Source organism: Phoca vitulina, unplaced genomic scaffold (genome assembly GCF_004348235.1).
Source record: "Phoca vitulina isolate PV1807 unplaced genomic scaffold, GSC_HSeal_1.0 scaffold18, whole genome shotgun sequence".
NCBI classification, from domain to species: Eukaryota; Metazoa; Chordata; class Mammalia; order Carnivora; family Phocidae; genus Phoca; species Phoca vitulina.
Window position 1 is genome coordinate 30,903,491 of NW_022589721.1, and position 12,038 is coordinate 30,915,528.

A 12,038-nucleotide genomic window follows, 5' to 3' on the forward strand; every position below is an offset into this window, starting at 1 on the left:
CCGTTTCCTGCTCAAGAGCAGCTCTTGGTCCACTACTCCGTGAGCACCTGCTTGCCCCAGGCACCGCATTGGACCCGGCCAGAGCGATCGTTACACCTTATGGAGCATCCTTGGCGCCAAGTCCCTGGTTGAGCATGTGGTCAGCATTCAATGTTTATCAAATAAGTCACACACAAATCACTCCCATCCATCTTCACTAAGTTAGGATGTACAAAAGACTTGTTTTGTGTCCAGGTCACCCGGCCCATGACAGCTATGGGTGCATCAGATTTCCAGGGTGTGAGCTACATCTTGGTTCTACATGGGGCACATTCGTCCACTGCGCAATAGAAAACTCTTCATTGTTCTTATTCTCGCACCCCATAGCTAAACCAGGGCCCCACCTGCAGCCAATGTCCCCACACGTGGCTTGGGGACAACACTTGTCATTTTCCCTCGAGGCTAGCTCAGGGAGCCTGGGGAAGCATGAAAAGACCAGCGCTGAATAAGCTGGCAAAGAATGACAGAGTCACTGGATAAATACGAAAGCATCTCTTAAATCCCAGGGCAGGGGTGTCAGAATGAGTGGCTCCAGACACACATGTTGTCCTGCGCTACATTCGAGGTCCTATTATATGGACAGGCCAGGTTTTTCCTGACACTGAACCACCCTACAATCCCCACTGGCTGCCCAAGACTTAGAAAAACATCTGTTTACCTAGCACCAGGAGTTTTTCTAAGATCCCAATTAAATGTTCTTTTAATAGACTTTATTTTAGAGTGGTTTTGGCTGCACAACAAAATGGAGGGGAAGGGAAAGTTGATGAGTGTCACCCTTCCTCGTTCTCCCTTCCTCTTTGTCTCTCACATACAGTAACACGTCCTGTCTCAGAAACACCTTTCCATTCTAGTTTTTTCTCTCCATGGCACCACACACACACACACACACAAACACGCACACATGCACGTGCTCACACACAGCGTTTTGTACCATTGTATATCCTCTCCAGATATACACATGACCATCTATCTCCAGGCCCTCAGACCCCGGCTGGCTCATCTCTCCATTTCTCCATAAACATCTCTCAGCTCCCCCTCAAGCAGGATTACATTTTCCCTATGCTCCCACAAACCTTATTAATATTTTGGTAATATGATTGTTAGAAGCCGTTCTGAGCTCTACTGTAATTTTTGTGTGGCTATCTTATTTTATATTATATAAACGGATATGAAGAAGAGATAATTAGTTGTATGTGGGTGCACCATGAATCTTTTGGGATTCATGACTGCCTCCCTTTTTCTTTATTTCTACTATGTCTCACTACCACAATTACTTTTGCTGTGTTTATTGTTGTACTCATCATCATTTTTATACCACAAAGGTGAATTTTCAATGACAGTTATGAAATTAACCAATACGGGCTTTCTCATTTGCTCAGGTCATTTACAGAATAGGAGAGCCGAAGTCCTGACACACGAAATCACTCTTAAGGAAGGCTAAGATCCTGTAGTTCATCCAGAATAACTGTGTGCAGGTAGCTAATAGATACTGGAGCCTTTCCATCTGTCTGGCCTTGCTCGAAGGACTTAGAGTCAAGCTTGTCCCCTCTGATACTCTTTCTCATCTTAGAGACAAGGAGACTAAAGCACGGGGATGAGTAGTAACTTGTTCAAGGTCAAAATGATGTAAGTGATGCATTTTTGCAACAGTCCTTTTAGCTGTTGTGGTAGTCAGCCCCCCAGATGGCCCCCAGCGGCCCCTGCCTCCTTGTGGGGACCTCCCACCGGGTACCGGTGCTAGGCTACGCGACCAAGAGCACACAGAGGAGGGATGCTGCGTGGCCTCCAAGATGAGGTTATGAACATGACGGTCGCTTCCATGTGGGGCCCCCTCCCCTCCCAACCTCAGGTCACTCACCACTCACTCCAGGGGAGGCAACGTCCCCTTTTCTGTGCAGCCCTATGGAGAGGCCATGTAATATGAGGAATCAAAGCCTCTGGCCAGCAGCCATCGAGGAGCCTAAGCCTGACAATCATGTGTGTGAGCCTGGAAGCGGATTCTTCAGCTCATCACAGCCTGGCTGGCAGCCCGTCCACAGTCTCGCATGGAATACCCTGGACCAGGACAACCCAACAGTGTATACACCGCGTACCTAGATCCTAGCCTTCAGAGACTGCACAAGACCACGTGATCGTTGCTTTACACTTTTAAGTTTCAGGAAGATTGTCATGAGCCAACAGATAACCGACACCAAGCATGGAGTCTTGGCTTGGCATGAACACTGCCTCCCTGACACGGAGATCTACGGTGAACCGCTGTGTGGGCAGGCGGATCTGCGGGCCTTGCTGCGAGGCCACTCTGGGGTCTCAAACAAGACACCCTACTTTTCTGGGCCTCCATTCTCTCATCTGTAGAGTGAGGGGGTAGAAAAGACCAGCTCTGTGGTTCCGACGACTTCCTCAGATTGTAAAACATCTGAGATTTGTCTCCATGATGTTCACTTAGAATGTGCTGAGACGCATTGGATCACCTGAGCATCCCTGGTTTCCTGGTCCTTCCAATGAATGACCCAAATACTACCATGACCCCATGACCTTGTCCTAGCACTTCTGCATCGTTCATCATAATAAGCACTAACTCAGCTATTGCCCAAACTGTGGGGTCCAAAAACATCTACAAATGAGGTGGAAGGTTGGGATCCCCCCCGCCTCTCTCTCTCTCTCTCTCACACACATACACACACACACACACACACACACACACACGGGCAACAGCAGAAGTCACCTACATCCAAACTTCAAGGATCGTTCCCTCTTAGTAACTTGAAATAAACTACTTATTTTAGAATTTAGCATCCCCTGTCAAGGAACTGTGAGAATATATTAAAATCCCAATGCCAAGATAATATAACAATATAAATCTCAAATCTAAAAATACTTGGGAAAGAGAATAATTTGACTCAGAACTGAAGCCCAAGTGAGCAAGTTGGGAAGACATCAGTGTCCTTCCGGCCACCACTCTGCAGGTGACGGTTCTTTAGCCTATGGGTTTATTTATTTATTTATAACACCTACTCCGTCTGCTTCCGTAAAGAGCAGAGCAGTCTTTCTCTCCTCCTTTATTCTCCACCATTGCTGGGACTAGTTCGCGTCAGGCAGTGACCTTTGCTTGAGCTCTGCAGAGTGACCCTGAGTCCAAGTGATGCTCCCTGGGCTGTACCTGCCTTAGTTTACCTGGATTCCTCCTCCTCTCCCTCCTCTCCCCAGATATTCACAAACCCAATGCCCGATGTCCTTCCTAGGGACGTGTTGAAGAATCTGGAACTCGTGCTCTGGTCCTCCTCTTAGAACCCAGGACACACCGTACCTTCGTAGTTTTCTCTGCCACCCGGAATGCTCTGGAAGGCTATTATCTTCACATACATTTTCAGAGCACTTCACAATTTGCCAAGACTCTTCACATGCGTTTTTTTCCACTGAGATACAGAAATTCTAAGCAGCGAATTTATTGAGTTAAGCCTTCTTGAGAGAATGTTCTAAAGGAGATGGCCAGTATGATGAGATGCAATCTTTATTCTGTTTATGAAAGATCTAGTACATTTTCAGAATTATGATTCTGGTAAAAAAAAAAACAACCACATTTTTTAAAATGCTGCAGAGAACAGAGGAGAAATGGAGGAAGAGGAGGAGGAGTCGGTAAGATTTTGTTTGGTATTTATTCACGGCCTGCCTTAGTCCAAAAGGCAATTTAAGTAGCATAATATTTTAATATGTCTGGATATTATATAACAGGGATTTTGTTTTGTTTTGTTTTTAAATGGGTTTTTATTCCTCAAAGTAGAAAAACAAAATTTAAATAAAATAACCAGAAATTTCTTGGGAGACGAGTTCCTGAGGCCCAGCTCATCACCTCTGTCTGCACTTTGTTCCTGGGCCCCTCACTTTGCCCTGGGGCCTCAGGTACCCACTTGCCCAGAGCCCAGACCCCTTCTTGCCCCAGGCCTGGCTTACCTTCTCTCCCTGGGGTCCTGCCACGCCAGGAGGGCCAGGTCTCCCCTGGAGGAAGGAAAGGGAGTACTGTCAGTGGCAGTGAGTGGAGAAGGAAGAGGTCAGGGCCATGTAGCTGCAAGGCTATAATCTGCCATTGCCTCAGACGGACAGACCACACTTCCAGACAGTGCTTATTGCTGGAAAACTCTTTCCCAATGACTCCCAAATGCCACATCCCTTGTGGTCCCCTCTGGACTCAAGCCGGTACTGCGGTGGGGGGCACCCATTCTGAGGGACAAGGAGTGCTCTTCGAGGGATACAAGGGATACGAGGGATGTGTCAGAAAAGATTCCTGGCGAGAGGCAGGAAGCAGGCACCCACGACCTGCTGGGTGTCATGTGGACTCCTCAGAGGGTGCTGAGGACCAGCAAGGTCCCCAGGGCCGAGGGAGGAGGGACAGGGCTGCCTGGACTCTGGACCAGGATCAGTTAGTGCTGCAGGAAAAACCCAGGACCCGGAGGGCTGGAGTAGGAGATGCTGACGATGAGCCTGGATCCTCCTCAAGGTTCCCACTGGGCAGCCTTCCACGGGGGTCCCAGTGGAGAGCCAGGCAGGGAAAGCTCCCACCGGAACAGAAGTGAGGAGGCGCCCCGAGCCACCACACCCTGGGGGCCTCCTGTGAGTCTCCTTGTAAGAGGACGAAGAGCAAAGCAGTTGGACAACGAACATTCATCCTGTTGACAAGTGACTTTCTCAGGAATTCATCCTAAAGGCACAGGTGTGCTCAGGGAGGTACACACGAGCTCTCTCCCTTCCTTTCTTCCTGTAAACAGCCACGATCAGAACAGACCCAACGTCCCCTCGCAGGAGGAGACCCTCCGTGATCCTCCGTGATGCTCGCTGCTCCTCTGCTTCTCCACGCCCCTGCCCTGCTGTGTCCACACCATCAGTATCTTACTACGCGCTGGCTCCGTGCACGCTGCCATCCCCTGCCTTCTGGGCTTTCACCATGTGGGGACTTCCAGTGTCAGGACTCAGCCCTGGCGCGGGGGCAGCGTGCAATTAATATGAATATATGATGGCGAGTCACACCACAGAACACTAAGTGGTCATCTGAGTCCCATCCCTGGTGAATAGTTAAGAAAACAGTTATATGTTTATGACACCATGTTAAGGGAAGGGGCTAAGACCTAAGAAGGTATTAGTCCAATTTGTTAAGTGTCAATAAATATAAATCAAGACATTATTTTGGAGTGATGGGATTATCCATAAATGTAATTTATATTAATATAATGAAATCAATATATTATAATGAGCTTATATATCAAGTATAATTAATATACTTACTTTATCTATAAGCTACTAATATGAATGCATGAATTGACTGATATATTAATGTATTAAGTTATACGACACAAGTATTTTCCCAACTGTCTTCAAGCAGATGTAGAATTTTATGTTTTATTTAGTTTTAGCCATTTAAATATTTAGATGTAGTTACTCTCATGGATAACACATTCCCATGGTTCAAAATGTATGTGCATAAAAATCCTTTTCCGGTCCCATCGGCCAGACCCTGAGGGGCCTCTTACAGAGGCAAGGAATGAAGCAAGCAGGTTATCAGCTTCCTGAGCATCCTCCCATAGAGAGTGCGTGTCCCCGTAAGTCCTAGATGCCATTTTCCACACCATTCTATGCTTTCACTGGACTTTCCATTCAACCACATAGCTTACAGAACAGCCCTGTCAGTGCATTAGGAGTTTCATCAATTTCCACGGCCTCGTGTTATTTCCCTGTAACTCCACACCCTGATTTGTTCGACTAGCTCCTTACTTATGAGCTTCTAGGTTGTTTGTAATCTTCTACGCTTGCAGAAGAACCTGCAATGAACACATCACTTTGAACACGTGCACGTCATCCATGGAATGGATTGAAAGAGGTGTGTTCTCTGCGATCCCCACACCCTGGTGTAAGGGAAGGTCTGGTCCTCAGGCCTCCCGGAGCCTCCAGCTGAGCCAGAGATCAAGGCAATCAGGCCCTACGGAGCTTTGTGTCAGGCTCCTGTCCTCCAGTAAAGCCGAGCCCACCAGACCCAATGCCCCCTTACCTGCTCTCCCGTCTCCCCATGCTTCCCGGGGAATCCATCCAGGCCTCGCTCCCCCTGGCAAGAGAAAGAAAATGAAGAGATGAAGACAAATGGGCATCCTTGTGGTCAGAGCCACGGGATGCAAAGGCCGCTAGTGTCCAAGTGTGCTAACCTTTACTCTCTACCTGGCATCTTTGGATACCGGGGGAGCCAAACACACACACACAACAGCCTAGAATTTATGTGTACTATGGTTCAATGCGCATACATCAAAGGTCAGAGAAACCAGATTCCGAATCTGCTTTGCCTTTCCCAAATCTGTGACCAAGGCCAGGCCATGCAGTCTCTCTGAACCAAGCCATCTCTTCATCTCATGGGGTCAAACAAAGTAATGGACATGTGGGGTTTGTAACACAGTTCATAAAACCATGAGCATATTTACTCATCATTCATTCATCCACTGGATATGTATAAAATCCGCTACACTCCCAGTGCTTGGAATGAAAAGTTAATTGCTGGCCAACAGTAAACAACCATCCACACATCCCGCCAATGCCCACCCATCCATCTGCTTGTGTTCAGAGCTGGGCTTGTCTCTCTTAGCTCTATAATCTTGGACAAGTTACTTCACCTGAGCCTGTTTCTGTTGACCATGTGTCATGGGGATGATGATAATCCCTTCCTGGGAAGACACCTGGGACGAAGGAATGAGATACCCTATCTAAAACACCTGCTTATAACAGATGGGGAGTAGGTGCCGCCATCTTTCTCCCAGCCCAGCTCTGTTTTCTTGAGCCAAAGCCTATAGATGTTGGTGTGGTCCTCTCATGGCTAGTGTCCTTGTCCAGTGTTCCCAGTGGTGTTCTTCTCCCCACTGGGCCCCAAGAACTCAGTTGGTGGAGAAAGGAGACTCCCACAGGTGGGTCCATGCAACGAACAGTCTTTTATGTGCCACCCCAGCAGCCCTGGCTTTCTTCTCGGAGTCCCCCCAAAATAGCAGCTTCTCGTTTCCATGTGCTGTGCCCACTGTTGTCTCTGCTGGCTTCTCAACACCCTTCCAGGCTCAGGTCAATGTCCTCTCTTTGGCTTTTGAATCCAAACTAGAGGCCCATCTTTCTCTAGCATGTCCCATTTCATTTCCCTCACTCCTGTTAATTTGATTTGCATCTGTGATCCGCGTTACCATCCTTCTCGCTCATGTGAGGACATGAAGGGCGTCTACTCTTCTCGTGAGGGCGTCCGGTGTCCAGCCCAGAGACGAAGTGTGGCCCCAGCTGACATTTACTGAATGGCCAGAAGACGCACGTGAAAGTTAGTTTGACTCTATTTCTCTATAACTTTATCTCTTAGGTTGTTCTTTCTTTGCCTTTTTTTTTTTTTTAAGGTTGGTGTGTCTTTCAGGATGTTGTTTTCTTTGAATGATTAAAGACTCTTGGTCTTCTGCTCATTTTTCCTGTGCTAGTCTCGCATGCCTGCCTGTGGGTGCTGACCCACTTCACTGGAGACCACTGCCGGGGACCACAGGGCCAGGTGGACTCCTGAAGGGTGGGGGACATCAGTTTTTCTTCTTGGTCTGGAAGCTCCCTTTCCCTCTGGGAGGTGTTGGCCACCTGTTCTCTCTCTTACTCTGGGGACAAACACTGATGCTTCCCACTGACCAGTTCAAGCAGAGGTCAGGGGAGGAGCCCCCAACTCAGCTGCTCCAAGCACAAGGCCCCTGTTAACCACAGACAGCTGCCCCAGGCCCCCTGCCACCCACAGCCACGGATCAGAACCTGGGGCTCCTTCCAGCACCTCCTCAGCTCCAGTCTGTCCTTTCCCTCCTGCATCTATGTAGACTTAGGAATACCTGCTTTCTGCCCTTCAGAAATTATTTCAAAAATTCTAGAACAATGATGGACATATTTCTGTTTTCAAGCACTATTACATAGTAATTCTCTAAAAACCTCTTTTCATTACATGAGTTTTGGGTGAACAGAGAGGGTATTTCTCTGCATTTTTCTCTCTGCCAACCAATTCCACATCGGTTAGCAACATTCTCTTCCTCTACACACCATGAGTTTAGCAGGATGGAGGGCTGACAGCAGATGGGGAAACTGAGGCCCAGATGGAAAGCCACTCAACCCCAGTGGGACATGCTTGCACAGGCACCAGAACCTGGATTTCCGGACCCTTCTTCCTTTATTTCTATTACCGACAGGGCCTGTGGGTCTCTTCCATTGAGCTGGCAAGATCTCAGAACCCATGGAATCCCACGCCCTCACTTTATAGGTGAGGAAACTGACCTTAGGAGTATATCTAGACCAGGGTCACACAGAACCCTTCTGATGGGGCCAGGACTGAAGACAAGGGCTATTGACATCCCAGATCTCTCTTCCTTAGAGAGGGTCAACCCACTAAATGTCACTCCTGAACAGGGCACTTCCTTAGGATTCAGCAGAAAAATCATGTTGGCCATGTACAATTTCATAAGGTCTGCCTCCAAGGAGAGGGCTCTATCTGTTGCTCAAGCCCCATTTCTTACACCCTTGCACATGCAGGGCAAGATCTGTGAGGCCCGGAAACAAGATGCCTTCCAACGGCAACTCAGGACAGCTGCAGGTGCATGGCTAGCATTAGCCACCCGTGTCCCTGGCCACCGTGCTAGAGAGTGGGGCCAGCTGGGGCACAGCTGGAGTGCCGACAGATGTGTGTGCTCCCTGGTGCGGGGGGGGTACGGGAGGCAGAGAATGGCCAGCACAGGGTGGATGACGGGAGAGAGGAGCTGAGGAGAGCAGAGACAGACACAGACACACAGGAGACAGACGTCTACAGAGCAGGGCCTCTAACTGAAATGTCTACAGAAGCCCAGCTGGGGCATGAGGTGGGTAGAAGGGGGTGGGAAGCAGAACTCGAAAGGGTAGGTCCCACTGAAAGACTTGACACTTAGTTTTGTTGTGTTGCTATTTGTTGATCTCGCCCCCTGCACCGACCACATGAGCATGACAGAGGACAGGGTGTGGACACCTGACCAGCCGCTTGGTTCCCGGCAGACAGTGGGAGCCGGGGCCCTGGGGGGGGGGTGGTGCAGGGGGTGCAGGCAGCCACAGCCCACCCCAAAACTCAGACTCAAAGCCTGGTTCTCCCACTCCTATGCTGTGTGACCTTGGACCAGTCACTCGGCAGCTCTGTGACTCAGTTTCCAACCTACAAATATGGCAGCTCCCTCTTACGGCTGCTGTGAGGATTAGGTTAGCTAATATATTCCAAATGCTTACAACAATATGTGGCACGTGGAAGGTGTCACGTTACAAGCTGGTGAAGCAAAACAGGGACGACGTGGCACAGAGAAGGAGAGAAAAATAAGCCAGCAATAAGGGGCCAGCAGAGAGGAAGTTCACAGGCCAGGAAGGGGTGTGATGTGAACAGGGGATGGAAGGAAGGGAGGAGAGAGACAAGTCAGAGGTCAGGGACCAGAGTCCTGATCCTGTTTTCTGCCAAAGCGGGCTGCCGCCTACAGAGTCTACCCCGCTCTGAGATTCAACTTCCTCCCTGGGCTGAAATAGTGAAAAGCAGGAACCAAAGAAAGACAGCTGTATTCCAAGGACCCTAAGACCTCTTCGGACACTCACAATCTTAATTGACAGGCTGGTGTGCCTACATGCAAAGGGAAGGGGACCCTGCCCTTGTCCTGAGCACCTGCAGGTCCCAGGTGGGGGCAGGCTCTGTCTCATTTGACAGTTCTGTCAATCCGACGAGATTAAGTGTGTCATCCTGGACGTTCAACTCCAAAGAGAAAGGCGTTCATGGAATCACTCCTGCCTGGGAAGCTCCGGAGGCCCCTCCACGCCGCGTCCTCCTGCTGCGGTTCTGGATCTCCGACACCAGGGGGAGCACGCGCCCCATTAAAGCAGAGAGCCACCCTGGCCATGGCATGGAGGCTGCCTTGTGGCCTTGACATCTCTCAGGTGTGGGTGGTGGTGGAGTGCACGTTAGTGTGGGAAGGACGTGTGCTGTGTGTCTGCCGGGCACCTGCCACTAAGCCTTTACCTCGTGAAAGAGGGAACGTGTTTCCGTGCCCCCAGCACCCAGGGGGTGTTCACCAAACACTTGTCACAGTGAGACCTGGTGGGCAACTCTTCCCACCATCCCAGAAGGAGGCGGACTGGGGGGATGTCTCCCTGACGTCTTTCCTACAGCGGAGAGGGGGGCCAGTATTCCCCAGGACGGATCACAGCTTTGGGCACTTTGAAACTCCCACTCTGTCTCAATATTTCAGGAAGTGCTCCCAGGGGCCAGGTTCTGTACTTGCCTTCACAACGTACTCAATGGGACTCGCGGAGCCCCCATCTGAGACAGGTGCTGCTAGACAGGACGTGAGCTTGTGTGAGCGCCCAGAGCTAGGCGACACAGAGCCAGTGTGAGAATCTGTTTCCTCTGATTCCAAAGCTGGTGTTCTTACCAGTTTCCTGGGGCTGCCGTGCCCTGGCTCCCCTATCCCCAAGCCAGAGCAGGAACCCTGGGGTCTGGGAGTGTGAGCATCACATCCCCCCAAAGTTGTCCTGGGAGCTCAGTTTTCCAGACAGAGTGGGAGCCACTGCATCCCCCTTGTGGCTCCTCAGTGAGCGAATGGGCTCCTGTCTTTCTGACTGACTGACTCCCCTTGCACTCTGCCCGCTGTCCCAAGCTTAGCATCCCTGCACAGGCCACTCGGACCTACTGCCCCTCAGTCGTCGGGACGCACTCATGCCTGCAGAACCTCCCACCTTCTGTGCCTGCAGAGACACGTTCTGCAAGATGCTTCGAGCGAGGACAGTCCCCCGTCTTACACCGAGCACCCCGCCATGCCTCTGTCTGGAGGCAGGCTCGGTAATGGATGGATACCGGCTCTCTGTGGCCTGGCTCCAAGCTGGGCAAGGCCAGGCGACCGATGGGCCTGTCTCAAAGGGAGATGGAAACTTCCTTTTGGCTGAGGTAAGAAATCAGAGAGGCCTGCAAGAAAATAAACTGTTTTAAGTACCCATCAGATGTAAGAACTGGAAAGGAGCCTAAGGGATGATGGAGTCCAGGCCTCTTGACAGATGGGAAAGTAAAGGTGCAGAGAGGGGACCAGCTCTTCTTAGAGGTGCCCAATAAGTTAGCAAGGAAGTCGGAAACATACTCAAAGCTGAGCTAGCAGAACCCAGGCTCACCCTCTCCCCACTCTATCTTTCCCTGTCTCTCTGTCTCTGACCTTTTCTTTGTCTCCTCACCCTCCACATATGGCAAATGTCCCCCAGCACTGTTCTATCCATTTTATAAATACTAACTCAATTTATCTTCATGATAGCCTTATGCAATACAGTTACTCTCAAAATCGTTAAATGTTAAATAACTCTCCAAAGGTAATGCTGTTTGCACTGCTCAGAGCTGGAGTCAAGCACAGGCAGGCTGACTCTAGAACCATCTTGCAGGGCTGCCTCTATGCCACAATGAGCCATCTGGAGCAGCCTGGAGAGATGGACCAGTGGGGACACTGGCTGGACACCCTCTCCTGGGCCTCACCTGGAGGTGGCCCTCCATTTCCTGAGCTTCTCTGTAAGGTAACACCTGCAGGGGGCAGGGCTGTGGCTAATCTGCAGAGAGTGCAGGGGAACGTCCCTTGCCCCACATTTCTGGTAACACTTCAGGCCTGGTGTGCCATGGTGGGGAAAGCCCATGCTGGGAATGAGACGTGTCCAGCACCTGCTGTCTTTATAGTGGGCCACATGGCATCAGGAAACAGCCTCTGGGCTCAGTTTCCCCATCTGAAAATAAGGCAAGCTCTCCAGGCTTCCCTATGGTCATTTCCAAATCGGATAATTTAGGCTTTTGATAGAAATGCACCATTTCGTGGCTGGACACAAGTCGTAACACAAGACTCCAAAAGCTTGCTGGAAAAGCAAGCCGATACAGCCTGGGGGGAAAGCGGTTGCTTCCAAGCCGAGGTTTGGCAAGAACAAGGCACTGAGTGTGCACAGACTGA

At 50.2% G+C, this 12,038-nt stretch overlaps 1 protein-coding gene across 1 annotated transcript in view; it reads right to left on the minus strand.

The window, feature by feature from the left end:
- Positions 1-12,038, minus strand: part of COL22A1 (collagen type XXII alpha 1 chain) — a 247,120-nt gene that overhangs the window by 135,519 nt on the left and 99,563 nt on the right. Inside the window, exons 17-18 of the mRNA XM_032416080.1 lie at positions 6,077-6,130; positions 3,991-4,035 (exon numbers count right to left, since the gene is read on the minus strand). Of these exons, the coding sequence (XP_032271971.1) occupies positions 3,991-4,035; positions 6,077-6,130 (99 nt within the window). The remainder of the gene's footprint in view (positions 1-3,990; positions 4,036-6,076; positions 6,131-12,038) is intronic.